Source organism: Palaemon carinicauda, chromosome 1, assembly GCF_036898095.1.
Source record: "Palaemon carinicauda isolate YSFRI2023 chromosome 1, ASM3689809v2, whole genome shotgun sequence".
Classification (NCBI taxonomy): domain Eukaryota; kingdom Metazoa; phylum Arthropoda; class Malacostraca; order Decapoda; family Palaemonidae; genus Palaemon; species Palaemon carinicauda.
In genome coordinates, this window is record NC_090725.1 from 303,429,661 (window position 1) to 303,447,260 (window position 17,600).

At 34.6% G+C, this 17,600-nt stretch overlaps 1 protein-coding gene across 1 annotated transcript in view; it reads right to left on the bottom strand.

Annotated features, from left to right (window-relative positions):
• The window catches only part of LOC137658471 (cyclin-L1), a 42,654-nt gene extending 26,492 nt beyond the window's left edge, over positions 1 to 16,162 (bottom strand). The window contains exons 1-4 of the mRNA XM_068393215.1: positions 15,933 to 16,162; positions 13,436 to 13,620; positions 7,671 to 7,791; positions 5,443 to 5,507 (exon numbers count right to left, since the gene is read on the bottom strand). Coding sequence (XP_068249316.1) covers positions 5,443 to 5,507; positions 7,671 to 7,791; positions 13,436 to 13,620; positions 15,933 to 16,145 — 584 coding nt within the window. The 5' untranslated portion in view covers positions 16,146 to 16,162. The remainder of the gene's footprint in view (positions 1 to 5,442; positions 5,508 to 7,670; positions 7,792 to 13,435; positions 13,621 to 15,932) is intronic.
• Between the last annotated feature and the right edge of the window lie 1,438 nt (positions 16,163 to 17,600).

A 17,600-nucleotide genomic window follows, 5' to 3' on the forward strand; every position in this document is an offset into this window, starting at 1 on the left:
ACTGTAATGGAAGACTATAAAGTTTCCTTCACACTTTCTCCCAGTAATTGAACAAGTATTGTAGTTGAATTTAACATCATTGCTTGGAGAGATAAGAAATATCAAAAATTTTCTACATCTTTGTTCAAATTTTTAAAACAAGTTTTCATCATACATACATACATATACCAAGGCACTTCCCCCAAATTTGGGGGGTAGCCGACATCAAACAAATGAAGCAAAAAAGGGGACGTCTTCTCACTATGTCCCTCCCAGCTTTCAGATTGAAAATATCCAAAAATTGCCAATATCTTTGTTCAAATTTTGCAAAAAAGCTGCCATCTAGATACCCAGCCCACAAGATTCAGCTAAGGGTTACAATTTTTGTCTTTCGCTAACCATAACACGTATGCCACACTATAGCACATCTGCCAAGCACTAAAGAGCCTATGAATATTAAATATACCAAATTGTTCATTAGAAAATATATCCAGCTGGGAATTAGAGAGATGAGAAGATAAAACTCAAGCTGTTTTTGCCTCAACGCGGAGGAGAAAAGTTTAGAAAATCAGAATATAATCAGACCTAACCACTTGAGGGTTTGATAATTCACAAATTCGATTGTTTAGAGACCGTAAAATCCATAAAAGAATACTTATGGTTTTTCATTATAATTAAAATACAGTCCACTATTATAGCAAATACAGAATAGGCCTTGTTAGTAGACAAAATGCATACAGTATACCACATTAAGTACTTAAAAACAAACATGTATCAGACTATGCTGTGCTGTATTTGGTCTTCCATAACTCGAAATGCTTTTTTTCCAGCAGGTAAGCACTTTTTTCTTATTCTATTTCGTGTTGTCTATCTAAGAATATATAATACTACTTTCGTCTCTTCTCTCAAGGAGGAGACAAGCAAGTTTTTTTTTCTAGATACATAAGAAAATAACAGGTGCCATTAAGGGTGCAGCAATTGTTTGTATTTATTCAGAAATTATTGGAGTCTTTGTCAACTTATCCTAACGAATGGTAAGGTCTGACAGTACATGATAAATTAGTGGTTTCAAGTAACAGAAAACATGCTTATGGACATCAACTTGTTGCCACAGAAAGCACCTGCCCTGATTGGTGACTGCAAAGTTATCCATGAGAAAGAGCGAGGTAGGATCATTTATAAAAAGTAAAGAACTCGTAACAAAACTTAATATTAGTTATGGGCATTTGCCAGAGATGTTGCTGCCAGCTAATTGAGGATAAAGGATTGCTTCTACATAAAGTAGTAAACTGCATTATTAAGACTGGGTTGTTCTAAAGTAAGCTTAATAAAACAAGAGGGTACAGTTAAGCAAATATTAACTATGATAAATGGTGTGCCTATATAAATTTATATATAGTGCATGTATTGTATATCCAATGACCGATTAATTGAATTTTAGTCGCTTAAAATACATAAAACCATCAGAAGCTACCTGGATTTAAATGAATATCTTGAGAAAAATAATCATAAATCAAACTACAATTGTATAGCAAGAATTGCAATATATTCTAAAACAAAATTTACTCCAGAATTCTTTTATTTTACTACTAGTTGGAAAAGCTGGGAAAATAGCGCAGATGAAAGGAAATAAAGAAACATACACTAGGTCTACGAGTATACCTTCAAGCAAGAAGTCTAACCCACGAAAGTGGAAGAATGAATGAATGAATGATTTAAAGTTTTCAGGCATCCTGACATCTAAGGTCATTGACGCCGGAAAGTGGAAGAACATGGTAAAGAGGCAATAGCATTAAACTTTTAAGAGAACAATGGTTCAATTTTGAAGTGCCCTAAAAGAGTTGATTACCAATACTCAAGTGTCTCTTCAAACCTTAACAAGTGGAAGTACCCACTAAACATTTACAGTGAAGTAGTTAACCGCTGATGGAAGGAAATTGTTTAGTAATGTCAGTGTTGGAAGTTGTATGAGGAAAAAAGAGAATGTGTAAAAAATAGGCCAAACTATTCAGTGTATATGTAAACAAAAGAAAAATGAGGGACCCAAAGTAGTACCTATCTGGCCGGTCAAAAGAACCTAGCCTACTGGCTAGTACAGTGATAACATATTGCCTAGCATTCGCATGGCGGCATATCGACCCCACTTGGGACCTTACGTTTAAGCTGTTTACTGGGGAGGCCACTGCTGTGCTCGGGCACAAAAGTATGGGGGGAGGGGTCTTGTCAAGCCAACAGTTTGTCGAGCATTAATTCTGAAGAAACTAGAACTAAAACCACACCTTTAATAATGCTGGTGGCAGTACCTCAATAGGAGGAGATTATGCTTTCATAACTGTACTGCAAGGATATACAAATTCAATCAGACACCATTTTTAAAAATTTATCTATACATATTATAGAATGAATGAAGGGGGCACTAAAAGGGACACACGAGTCGAGACACAAAGGGTCGTAAGAGAAAGAGAGTGGCGTGATGGTATCACGACGCGACCAGAGAACTTACTGACGAGCGAGACCCAAGCTAACGCCGACCTAGCTCAGGACTACCTCAGGGCACGTTCTCCTTACTCCTGGGTTAGTCCTCCATAGAAAACGGAGGTAGGGTAGACTACACAAAACTCTGGTCGGTTGAGAGGAGATTCCAGGTAACTCCTAAGAAAGTAGTTCGAGGTAAGTCTCTTGTGTTGGAACAAATGCACATTATAAACTAATGCATAGAGGGACCAAAATGACATTGCATAACTTATCTTAGCATATTTAGTAATAAAACCTGATGGTAATATATAACTTTCTAAGCACTAAGCACTACACTAATGAAGTGCTGAGACAGATAAAACTGGTCTCCACCCTCTTAAGTTTTGGGTACCAGCAATAACCTGTTGCAGAACCTTGGAAAGGGTTCAAGATATCGTCTATCATAACATTTCTCTAAAATATTATAGTGAGCAGAGCTATTGGCCGAAGTTGCAACCAAATGGTGAACACTGTCATTGGAAACCAGAAAAATAATCCAAATTAGTTGAAACTTTATTCACCTAGCCAGCATTTAAGGGAATCGTAGAATATGCCAAGCCATCCCCATATGTAATACGAGATTTTAGCAAGCATAGGATTTCAGGATCAGGATAACCTGCTCGGTTCTCTGCCTCACAATGTAGCTGTCTTACAGAGCGATTAAAACTGAAATTTCATGCGTTGGACAGCAGAAGGAACTTGAGTATATAAAGATTTTGAAGCCTTGTACGAGGCTTCAGACTTCTTATCATCCTCTTTAAGCTATATCTTTGAATCTGTATTTGGAAAAACTGTACACCTTCTCATAAAGCTGGCAATGTTCCTTCCTGTATATCTAGAGAAGATATTCCCCCGACCTGAATTGTCAACTGCCTCTACCCACAGTGACATTTAAAGAAGAAATTCAAATATCTTGGTAACCCAAAGGCATTCTTTTAAAGACTTCATGTAAATTGTTGATCATCATCATGTTGCATCCAACAGGAAGGCGACAAGTCAGCCCTCAAGCTGCAGCAATTCTTCTATACTGAGTAACGAGGATTATAGCAGTTACTTCAAAGGTACGGTAAGTAAGGATACGCAAATAAAAATTAAATAGGGTCCAAGGAAATTAATAAATCACTTCTTCACTGATGATGTCTCATCGTTAAAATTGTCAACCAAACAACCTTGCTAAGAAGGCTGAGTTTAATGACTAAACTCCAACCTTCAATTGTATTCAATGCCATGAAGAACACTGTAAATACCTATCTTTTTGTTTACCTCGTGTGTCCCATTCAGCATACTCGGTTCATTTTGCTTTCCAGAATACAGGTCTGTTTGGACTGTGTTTTAACTACCAACAGAGAGAGGGGAAACCATGCTGTTGAGACATCGGCAAACCATGACTACATTAGCCCCAACAGAGAGAGGGGAAACCATGTTGTTGGTACATTGGCAAACCATGACTACATTAGCCCTTCCATTTTTCCCGTCTGGGGATGAGCCTGGATGCGAAAAAAAAGCTTCACTATTAAATGCCATCTATAATCCAAGAAGAAGGGGGAGTAAATGTTAAAATTTCCTTGTAATAATCTACAGTGACTCTTGGAGGAGAGTTTACTACTGAAAATATTGCAGACAGTCATTAACATCCAAATTCAAATACTTGTCCAACTAACCTCAAATATCTTTGGGAGTGCCTTCTACAGAATTTTCTACCATCAACACTAAACCCTTGGCTGCATTGAATCCTACTTCCTTCAAAAAGGTATATGTCTTCTTGAACATGTCACATGAGCCAGGTGTAGCCAGTAACTTGGGGGGGAAAAATGTTCTTGGCAGTGGTCTGACTAAACAATGGCTGTCAGTAAAGAATAACTGAAGCAAAGAGAATAACAGGCTACAAATCACTCAACACTTCAGTCTATGAGACATTCAGGATTAAGTAACAGGTGATGAGTGGCTGGTAGCACGCCATAAACTAGCATGGACAACAATGCGTCTATTCTTTAATAATTAGGAATTTATTATGAATAATTTGTATGATCTCATTTTAATGTTTGTTTTTCTATATATATATTATAAGATCCCCAGAGAATAAATTCAATAAATAAAAAATTGAATAATGACACAAACCCCTTGCATAGGTAAGGAAGAAATTTGCTGAACCAAAGTAATCAAAGTAATTAGATTTTAATAAATGGCAAGAAATGGAATAAGGAAGGAAGGAAGGAAGGAAGGAAGGAAGGAAGGAAGGAAGGAAGGAAGGGAGGGAGGGAGAGAGAGAGAGAGAGAGAGAAATTCACCGGTTATCAAAAGAACTTCCACGCCATCAATAACCTTAGATGTCAGGATGCCAAAAACTCCAAATCAATCAATCAACAGAATTTCCTCCATTCCTAGTACAAACATTCGCCAAGGGTCATGAATAAATTTGGGAATATTAAAATTCAGTATCTTCATAGAAGAAAAAACAAAAATGAAGACAAAAAGGTAAAAGAAGAAACCCTGATATAAATAGCATCATATCGCACCACCTTAACATTCAACTAAAATAAAGAGTACAGTATGTGATATGTAAGACTCGGTATTCATTAAAGGGACCCCTACAAACGTATCGCTACTTATCAGCATTTACACATCTTTGGATAACACAAAAAGTACCTTGCTGGGAATATGTGACTTGTTGGTAATAAATAGAAAAAGGTGCTCGAGATAGTATAACAAAAAGGTACCACATCCTAACAAGTTAAAAGCATTCACTAGTACTCAGGAACAAACTCCACAAAAGCAAGTTTAATGGCCACAGAGTAACCGGTAGGCCCCAAAATAAACCAAGCTTTAGTCTCTACGATGGAAATCATGCAGTATCACAATGTGGGAGAACTAAGGAGCAGGTAAGAAGACAAAGATTTGCAGAAAGTTTAAGATGGAGCCGCCAGTAAAAAAACAGTTTAGTGGACTTACCACGAGGATTGGGCCAGCCGGCGGTTGTCATCCGCCTCCAGCATACGCAGGTACATGATAATGATCTATAAAAACAAATAGCATTAGCATACGAACACGACAAATATGTATATTTATATGTCAAATACCAAGATGCAATAACTAGCATTAACCACAAATGTTCTCTCATACTCAAGGGTGAGTCGGGCAACCTACTTTACAAATACTTCAGTAGGACACCAAACATAATAAACACAGCAACTGGATATCTGAAACTTAAATAAGATCTCCTGATTCCTACACAGCCCAGCTGTATATAGGCAAAATTGCCTCTCTTCAAGAGAGGGTTCATATGTACTTTACACAAGTACAGTACTTATGCAACCATCCAATGTGGAATAAATTTCCATATTTGTAAATAACTGCATAATTAAATATTTGTCTGGAAAATATAAGAAATTCATGCAGTGCTGTAAAATAAAACTAAAAGATAAGTAAATGATGAATTATTATCACGTACAACCTGTTACTCAATTTTTGGTTTACCTTGATGAACTGTATTTGCCAGGCTCACAATGTGGTTAACATTAGTTTCAAAGACACTATGAATATTTACATGAAGTGGCGTAAAATGAGCATTAATACAAAAGGAAAAATATTTGAAGAAAAAAATGTAAAAAAAAAAACCAATGGAAAAACTATAAATCAAAATACACCACTCACAAGTGACGAGAAGCTCTTAATCTCTGCAAAGACACCTGATCCACAAGTCAGATGCTACACTGAAAAATCAACAACTGTCAACATTAAGTACTAAGTCTTCCAGGGCGACTCTGAGAACTAACCTACAAGGCTTTCCTAGTATTGATAATTCTATGCACCTTCATATAATCTGTCCTTGAGACATGATATACTGTAATGAGGCTTACCCATTCAAAGGTACTGTGTACTACATGGTAAAAAATTTTGTCCAACATTATTAAATTAAAGTTTTACGTAAAATCATACAAAAACATTCTCAATGTAAATATTTTCTAAAAAGACTTTTACTAAGGCCACAATATTCCATAACCTTAAGCTTAAGAGAAGAAAAATAATAAGGCATACTTGTAAAGATTTCCCAGAAATTTTCCAAATCTTCAAGTTACGCATTAGGAAAGTATGACGATTACCTTAATTTCTAACATGTATTTAATGCAACCATATACAGTATTTAAAGAGCTATTGGCACAACGAAAAGGAAATGTAGGAGGCAACGTTGGTCAAAAGAGAAGGAAGGTTGTCGACTGTAGATGCACGAATTATTTACCTTCTGGTGACCTAATAAGTGTGACATACTTGGCACCACAATACATTCTTCACTCCTTAAGATCTCTCTACTTTCCCCATTTTATTTACTAAATCAGACTACAAATCTTTCATAAGTATCTTTAAAATAAATTCAATGAGGAATTTTGGAAAACAAACACTATGGAAAGTTATAAAAATGCTTGATTCATCAAGTGATTTTACAGTACATCGAATGTTTAGATATATTTGTAAAAACTGTGCCCCATTTAGCAAATTTAATTACTACAAACAACTGCTTTATAACTATAACTCTGAAAATATATTTCTTCAACCAAACCCATATCCAATACTTGACAAATTCCCTCTACTTTAAAATATGACAGGGTTTCTGAGAAAAAAAAATCAACATACAGTACATGTATGTATTAGACATAAACTCCATTTTTTTCTTATTTGCCATTTTCACAGCTTTTATTCTAGATGTTACTAGAAAAATCATTTCGAAATTGTTTGGGCTTCAACTTTTACCAGTAAATAAATCTAAAAAAAATTAACCTAATTTGAAATTAGGTCCAATTACTGACAGCTTGGCAAAGTAATACAAAAAAATACTTTAATGATAATTAGCTGGATATCAAATTACAGAGCAATTTTAACACTTAGGACAAAAGGTCTAGGGACCCCTTGGGTTACTTTCACCTACTCTCAAACATTTTCCTTTCAGTACCAACTTCTCAAGATTAACGATTGCTTTATGGGTGACCTACCTCTATGATATTTAGAGGCTTATATTACCTAATCCAATCCTAATTAAAGTAGATATGCAGGCTTAAAATTATCCTTTCACCTAAGTAAGCCCATCGGCGGGAAACTAAAGGAAGGTGCATGTGATCGTATGCTGCCTTGTAGCTCAGCTTTCAAAGTACCGCCTTAGAAGAGACAAACGTCATAGGGCTTACCTTATGAGGATGCTTGACATGACAACAGAAGCCTAATTCCTTTAGTAGACGGCGCTCGGCCTTGATAATTTGGTTCTTGAGGGATATGTAGTTACTATCTAGAATCACAGGTTGAATGGTCCTGCAATCAAAACAATGTCAGTAAACACTTGAGAAATGGCTAATATCTGAACAACCAATGATAGCCAACATGTGAGCTGTCAACTTCTTCAATAAGACACGTTCTTTCAGAATTTATTCAAGATTAGGACGAAACAGCATTGTAGTTACATTAATATTGAATTATAAGATTAAATGATTAAGCTTACCCAAGTCCAAAGCATACATATCATGAACAAACTTGAAAAGGCTTTCTTTCTCCTGTACGATACAGTAATATCTATATTTACAACAGCTCAACATATGTCTGTTCCGACTTAACCTTGTTCACATCTTTATTTGTTAAACAGAAAAATAAATTTCACCTTACAACGTTTTACCCCCCTTAACACTGGTTTCTACATCATACAATAATGAAGTATTGTACTGTATTGTACTTCCATGGATGTTTACAAATGTACATAAAAGGTCAACCCCAAAAGCCAAAGCCAAGTCCTTCAAAAAGAATGCAAACTGTGCTTACCCCTTACAAGTGGGAAAAAAAGCATGTTAATAGAAGAAGGTATATACTTTTTCGTGTTCAGTATATGTATAAGGAAAAGGTCACTCTTTAGGGAGAAAATCAAATCTACATAAAAGTCGTGCTCTGGTATCTTGGAACCAAGATTGCAGACATACTGCAATAGCTTGATTTTAATCTATAAATTACATGTTTACTATGAGATTCAGGGCCTCTGTAACACGGTTTTTTCGCAATAACATTTTTTCTATGAATTTCATAAATATAACGCTTATTCAGAATGCACATTATATCTACACATAAATTTTGACTATATTCTGCATTACGTTGGTTGAATAAATTTGGTACTTTATTAAGTAAAAGTGACGATTTTTGAAGACGGGCCAACTTACTCAGAGAAAAGGTTTCGAACGCACTCGTTACGTAACTTATGACGGCATTTCTTCTCTCTTTCTCGATCGATGATTGGTTATACGTAACGAAGGCTATACCTCTGCCAACAATAACACAAAAGTGTAAATAAAAGCAAAGCAGTACACCTTTATGAACTCTGAAACCTCTCCACTGAGAATTGTCATAATGAACAAACGAACAAAATATGTTAATAAATACAAAAACTTCGATTATTAGTCTAACTCCCAGAATAAGTTTCCTAAGAAATTACAGTCTACTTTATAGGTCACAATCAGATTGACAAGGTGTATGGATTAGTTGGTAATTTTCAAAAACGTAGTAGACCAGCTTGATTTGATAACTGCTATATCCAATCTCCAGTAATTTTTATTTATTGTCTAGCTACCTACGTATTTAATGTAAAAAAGAAAAAATAAATAAATAACTGGTACCATATTTTGGCTTTAAACCTTCACCAGTAATTATCGTCAGAATGATGACTTCACGAGGCTCCACCCACTTTGGCCTCGTTGTAATTCAGGATAACACTGAAGGCTTTCATGGGCATTGTTGGATCAGAAAATTTAAATTCTGGCTATAAAAACTAATTTTTCGAGTAGTTGTAAGAAGTGGTAAATGATCCTCAAGGATCCCAGCAGTTGGCCTAAACGTTTAATTCATGTATAGTACTGTTACGGCACTACTGCTACAGTACAGTAGTATTACTACGCTAGCACAAATACCCCACCCACATTTATGTATCGTTCCGCCATTCATAAAGTCTTTGTCATATTCTTTCACTGTGCAATAAGTCATGGCCTCCTCAGAAATTAAGTTTAACTTTAGATGATAGGTTATTTCATTAAGATGACAAATTATGGCAACTGGGTATGTTATTGCCGATGTTGAAGCTAAAGATAAAGTATGGTATCATTCCTTCATTGCATTATCATCTTTACTACTATTTGTTTTGCTACATGTAGTAATTATTTTAAAGGATAAATGAATTATGTTCACTTCACTTCTATAAATTCCCATTAGATGTACAAATAAAACTCCTAAAACTATTCAGGATTTATTTATAAAATGCAGTCATGCCCAAAACATAGCTAACACGGTTGGTCTGATGGAGATTTTAGCACAATAATCTTATTTTAACAAAAATAGTCATATAAAGACTGTTTACATACAATCCATCTCTTTCTCTCTCTTTTGGTGGCATAGTGAATAGTTAATAGAAATGTTCAAAAGCCTGAATGACATTACAAGTATTATAATCCTGTTACGCTAAATACAAATCAGACTATAAACATTGGATTTAAACTAGAAACTGAATAATTACCTATTCAGGCTATAGTAAATATGGCCACGGGCTTTCTCTTGACTGTATAAAGTTGCAAGTCGTAAGACAAATGCAGTTTTGCAACCACGGGGGCAATTCCAAATCCTGTTAGCCATTCTTGACTGTTGTGGGTTTCAGAGCCGATGGAAGAAGTTGAATGGGTGTCTGGTGGATGGGCGGGGCAAAATTTTGTCAAAAGGTGTTTACATTGCTTACGTAGTGAATGTTTTCGACTCTTGGCTCGTTATCACTGGCCATGGCGTAGGCTAGATCGTTTTTACTCTATAAAAATTAAAACTATTGTGTTTAGGTTATTGATAATGCTGACAAAATTTGTGTGTGGTTGTAAAATATACATATGTCAACTTTCAGCTACATCCGATGCTTTGATTAGGAGCAAAGTCCAAAAAACAGTGTTACAGAGGCCCTGAATCTCATAGTAGTTAGTAAACATATATATCATTCACTGAAGATTATCAGTTTAGCTAGTAAATATGTGAATCACATAACATTACCTGTTTTATTTAACTCTTTTACCCCAATTAGACGTACTGGTACGTTTCACAAAACTCATCCCTTTACTCCCATGGACGTACAGGTACGTCCTTTCAAAAAACTGCTATTCACATTGTTTTTTGCATATTTTTTGATGATTTTTCAAAAACACTTCAGACCTTTTCCAAGAGAATGAGACCAACCTGACCTCTCTGTGTAGAAAATTAAGGCTGTTAGAACAATTCAAAAAAAAAAAAAAAAATATATATATATATATATATATATACACAGTACTGCAAAATGTGCATAGAAAAAAAAGTGTGTGGTGGTTAAGGGTTGGAGAGTTCCTAATAGCTTGGGGGTAAAAGGGATAATAAACATACCATCTTTTTCACTGCTACATAGTGAATAATCAAGGGATTTTATACCATTCCATACCATATTTCATATGAAATGCTCATTAGGTTTCAGAAATGTTGGAACACGAAAGTTGCACAACACGCCATAGATTTTTGAGAGGGTGAGAGAGGGTAACAATGTATTCTTAATCTGATGTCAGTAATCCTATTTGCTTTTCTAGTCTTGATATTAAAATATGAATGATGCTACTATCAAGCAAAAATGGCAAAATACAAAAATATGGCACTCATGCGACAGGCCGTTTTCAGCATTTCATAAACACCTTAGCAAAAAAAAAGTCTCGACTAGGATTTTAGAACATTCTCTAAGGTATACCATAGGTGAAAATAAAATATCTCTCTTTAATAACTTGTAAAATATATATATATATATATATATATATATATATATATATATATATATATATATATATATATATATATATATATATATATATATATAAACTTTCAACTGAGCTCCACAAGGCACTAGAAGAGTTGAAAGACCGAGCCCTACATTGTTGAGGACTATGAAAGTGTGAAGTGGGAAACGATAGAGAAGTATTTATTTAAAAGCTCAAGTTAGAGACGACTGGCGAAATCTAACCGAGGCCCTTTGCGTCAAGAGGCAGGGAAAGAGATGAAGACAATATATATATATATATATATATATATATATATATATATATATATATATATATATATATATATATATATATATATATATATATATATATATATATATATATATATATATACACAGTGTCACAAATAGATAAATCCAATGGCGGTGCAATAAAAATCCCTGGTTGTAGCATACATCTGAAGACCTTGACAGGATTAAATTGTTCTATTCTTAGCAATCTCTCTTTTAGTCATTTCTTTACTACTTCCATTTCTTTCCTGCCCCTATTGGGGGTCATTAAGGTTAATATTGTTTTAATAGTAGTAGTCATATACAGTATACTTCTTGAAAATGCAATGCTACAGCTCAGAATGGGAAAATCCTGTAGAGTTTGCAGCAGGCTGAGGAAGTTCCTCTACCAGGGCCGAAAGATGAAACATGTCAGAATGAACAGGTGACTGCTTGGCTGACAGTGAGACAAGTAACAAGACACGGTCAGGAGACATGGACACAGTTACGTCTCCATAACAACGATCATAATATATTGGAAAGTTCCAAGACCAATTGGGTATAGCAGTGTTGACTAGAAGATGACATTATTGGCAGCAAGTTGCTATACCACTTGTCAGACTTCTAACAACGCATGTTATTACAAAATGTGAAGACAAATAGAAAACGGTAGTGCCACTTACTCTGCATAAGATAGCTGAAAATATTTAATATGATGCCAACAAAAATAAAACAATATAGAGTAAGATAAACCAGTCAAGAATGATGTTTTACATACAAGACAATCCAATAAATCATAAGCATGAAAAAATATAACTGAATAAAACCATGAACATTATCTCTGACTTTCCCATTTAAGGCCATCCTGGCATCCAATGGTCTCCCTATTTGACTGCCTGTTTCGTTACAGTGTTCACGGAAAAACTTTTCTTCTTCTACAGCATACCACAGTTGCTTTAAAATGGGTACAATTCCAGTTTCTTTCAAGTTATTTATGATAATAATGTATTCTATCAAATTTCATCAATATCAACTCAATTTGAGTGCTTACAATATCTTAATTTGAGTGCTTACCATCAGTACTCTTCATCCATTTGGATCACCAATGTTGAATACCCAGAAGACAACACAGCAAGTTTGTAACTTACTCTTCTATGTTAAAGTCAACCAAACAAATCAGTACCATTGTCTTGCTCATGCCTGGGGTAGTTTGTAGCGCTACGGCCAAGCGTCCTAATTTGCTTATTATCGCTCCGACTGTTATCTTGTATAGAATAAAAACGTTTGGAAATGGTCTACGGATCTTAAATATGTTGTGTAAGGGGGGGTCCGAGGGAGCGCAGCCCCCCTGGGTAAGGACACGGCTTTTAGCATAGGTTAGGTGGGTTTTTTAAGTTAGCTTCTCCCGTCGTACTCGTAGGTAAGGAAACTGTTGTGTAAGGGGGGGGGAGCCCCCTGGGTAAGGATACGACTTTTAGCGAAGGTTAGGTGGGTTTTTTAAGTTAGCTTCTCCCGCCAAAATCGTTTTTAGAACGACAGCCACAGTTCAGAATATTACCGTTTTCTACGGGATCTGGCCGTCACCCTACAAAGGCTCCCATGCCTGAATTTATGGCCTTTGTACTCAGGTGTTACATATCTAATATAAATTTCTATGCATATGCTCAAAACTTTCCAATTAAAGATAATGTATAGCATAGTATCCACTACTCAGGTGAAAATAATGGAGAAAAGAACTCTATATCTTAAGTCTTGATTTCCATGTTGCAACTCCCTTTAAAATATTCAGCCAATTCTTCTTATTTATAAATTATATGATACACATATCATCTGAAACACAGACTAGCTTAATTATAGATAAAATAAATGACAAAATATACTTACTTCCCATTCTTAACTTGTCTAATATGCTGAAAAACATTTATAACATCCCTGATCTTGCGAGGAGCTTCTTCTATTTTGGAAGCCAGTGCAATGCATGCCATAGCTGTAGTTTCCATCGAATAGCGTACCATGCTTTTGGCATAGTAAAATCTCTGGAACAACACCTGACCACAAGCCATTGCAACCTGTGAGAGAAAAGAAAAGGGAAATATTAACAACTGAATTTCCAGCTTTCATATACAATATACACAAGAAAGGTGCAGACCACCAATTGTCTTTGATAATGTAAAATTCGATTAAGTTATTCACACAATCTTAAGTACAATAAAATTGAATAACTTATTCAAAGTGAAAATTAAGGTATCAGGCACCGTTACAGAGACAAGAGCAAAGCATTTATAATAACAAAGCTAAAATAATTGGATCAAATTACAAATAAAAAAAAAAAAAGTCATAATAGCAACTTACTTCTAGTCACTCTAAATATTTTTGGGCCTTCAATCAATATTTATTCCCCTGGAAATGACTAAAGAATAGCAAAATCATCCATTACTGCTTCCATATTATTACAGCTTTTCCTTTTGTTCTAACTGATGCTCAAACACCAAATTATAAGTTTAATTTGCAATAAAGAATTAATCATCCACTATACTTTGCGAAGAGACACTCTGCTTCCATGAAACACTTGTAAATTTTAAAATTTTTCTAAAATACCAAGTTCTGGGGAAACATGACATTAAATTTTTTAAATTTTCTAAATATATATATATATATATATATATATATATATATATTATATATATATATATATATATATATATATATATATATATATACACAAGGAATAATTATCCAAGAAATAATAATCACTCATCGATGTTAGTGTGCGCAGCTCACCATTACCGCTTGCCAGTACATATGGAGCCTAATGTTTTTTTTTCTTCCGCAAGCAAAGCGAGTGGACAGCGAGGCAAGAACAATTAGATTTCCTATTATTCTTTTCATTTTTTACCTATTAAAAACATTGAGATCGCATACCAAAGCAAAAGAAAAATTTTTAAGATCACGGCAGGAATGAGATCGCATACCAAAATAGCACCTCGATTTTTTTCTATAAGTAATGTAGTTCCCAGTCGTTCTTAGATTTTACTGAAGAATAGCCTAGTACGGAAAGCAGCAAATATACCTCAAACCATTTCAGTACCATGATTTCTAATCAATTTATCAATCCAGCCCCAACAAGACTTGCTCCACCATGTCTGCCACAAGGAAAAAATAGAGAAAAAAAAAAAATTGTCCCTTGGAAAGATGAAACAAGATGAACAAACTTTATATAATGCTATAACTATAATGGCTAATATATATATTCTGAAGCATTTTAAATAATCAAAAACTTTAAAAAGTTTCATTATACTTCCTAAAAGAAAAAAAGCTTTTCTACTAAAGAAACAGGCATTGACTACAGAAAAATGTCAGTTTTCTTCGAAATGACACTTCTTTCCCCCGCAAATGAAAACTAAATACCTAAGAAATAATAGTCCAACGGATTAAAGTGCGCAGCTCTGCATGTACTATTTGCCAGTACAAAGGAAATAGATGTTTTTCTTGTTCAGGAGCAAAGCGAGTGCACGGCAGAACAAAAACCATTAGATACCTAAACATTATTCCCGTTCTTAGACGGTCTAACAGATTATCGGTTTATTTGCTGTTGCAATGGAGGTCAAATTCAGTGAAAGAAAATTATTCTATACAGGAAAAACTATCTGCTCAAAACATTGCACGGTCCGTCACTATATCTTTCCCAAAATTACTAGGCCATACGGATTGCGTGCGCACCACACGCACACACGTGTACCGCTTGATACAACAGAGGACTGGCGAGATGACGTTAAATTGGGAGAGAAGCAACCCATGGCAAAATATTGGTTATTAAGTAGTTTTGATATAGTATACCAATATTCCCATTAGTATGCTTTAAACTAGGTAAAGAATTTGGTATAATTGTATAGGGTACGATGGCCAAAGGTATGGCCTACATACAAATTATGAAGAAAAATTCAAGGTCTTAATGTTTTCATTGTACAGGTCAGGGCTGGTCCGTCAATAGACAAAGGTTAAAAAAAAAGAAAATTACCAAAAAAATAATTATTTTTTAACAATATGACCACCCCTAGGCCTATGTAGAAAACACAATTCCCATATGATGGCTTATACGTAATATTTTTGTTACGGGGTTGGGAATTAGAGTAAAGCAACGGGGATTTGGGTGATCAAAAACCCCACAAAGAAAAAATAATCCATTATTATATATACGGAGATTAAGCGTATGTTTCCTCCATGCGCTATGTGGTCAGAGCATGTTAGAATGTTGAATTCTTCACGAACAAAAAAATAATCATTCTAGTTCCAAATTGTGAAACTATATAAACACTCCTTGAATTTTAAAACAGATTTCCCTACAAATAAACCATAGAGCCACGAATATACAAATACGAACCTGAGGAAGTCGAAGTAAAATGCCTCCCGTCTGAATAAGTTCACATCCCAGAATTCGAAGGTCCATTTCGATTTCTGGGTCCAAACCATCCTGTTGGGAAGGCGACGGGCTAAGTTTTTCCGGCGGGAGAAGCACATTATCTAAAGTAATCACCACTCCACCATATTTTTTCAACGGAGGAGCCACAGACACTTCGACTACAGCAACGGCCATCTTGTTGTTGATTCATTCACGGAACAGCCGCCGCCAAGGTTGCCAGATTATTTCGACAGGATTATCGTACACAAGCCTTAAAATTGTCGTTTTTCAACCAAAATTATGGTACACAGTTTCAATATAATTGTTAGGGAGTTACATGATTGACTTATTTCAAAATATTTTAGTATAATTGTTTAATTAAACACACATTTGTATATGCCTAAGGTATGTATCGTACATCGTACTGGACCTAAAATAATCGTACATGTACGATAATTATCGTAGGAATGGCAACCCTGGCCGCCGCCATAAACATGGCGTTCTTCTTCTTAAAACAAAAGAGCATCGCATCTAGTTTTCGAATGCGTTTAAGAAATGTAATATCCATCTATTTCAACAACTAATTTCCATAACTAGTAATAATTTTCTAGTTAAATTACAAAAATACATCAGGCTGAAACAAAAATTATCATTAATTTATTAGAAAATTACTGATGTAACGATTGGTTCATACGGTAATCCTAAATCCTGTTTCCCTAAGGCTATTTAATCCAATTCATTAAATTGTCTTATTATTTATTATTCTTTTTAGGTCGAGTAATTCTTTCAAGGAAATATGTGTACTATTTATCATATCGTTATTTTAAAAGCAAATTCTTCCTACAGGATGGTCATAATAGTTTCCTTTGTTATAAAGCGCATGCTCCCCTATATATAGAGTCATACGTAGCACTGTAAGTCACTTACGTAATGTTCAATTCCGTAAGGCTAAACGTTTCATGTACATTCCTTGCAATGTGTATTACTATACATTCAGAACAATGTAATGCGTTGGCGTTGTTTTAAACATATATTTCAATACAGATATATATGCAATCCAATTTTTGCAGCAATATGGTAAGAAGGAACATTATTTAGTATATTTATAGATGGTGCAATATATGACGTCATTCACACTGAATTTCCTGTTAGCGCTGACATTTCCTATGAAACGATTGCACCACCCTAATCCGGATACAATTTTAGGAAACGTGTAATGCGTAAAGCATTTAGAATTAAAATCACTACACATTTCAGCTAACAGTGTAGCCTATCTGTGGTTTCAAGCCTTTTGATATGAAACCTGTGTTTATGGCGTATAAACAATATTGCGAAATAATTCTTAGAATTAGACCATTAAAACACTACAAGCGCACCCGTGTAAATGTCATGGAGTTAATAATTAATGTATTGTGCAATATGAAGTCTGTGTGGCTCCTGTTTGAGATATAAATATATAAGACAACAGAGAAAAAAAGACTCCAATAATTAAAGGTTTATCATTCAAACTTGAATGCTTAGGTCTATTCCTAAGAATGATAATATATATATATATATATATATATATATATATATATATATATATATATATATATATATATATATATATATATATATATATATATATATATATATATATATATATATATT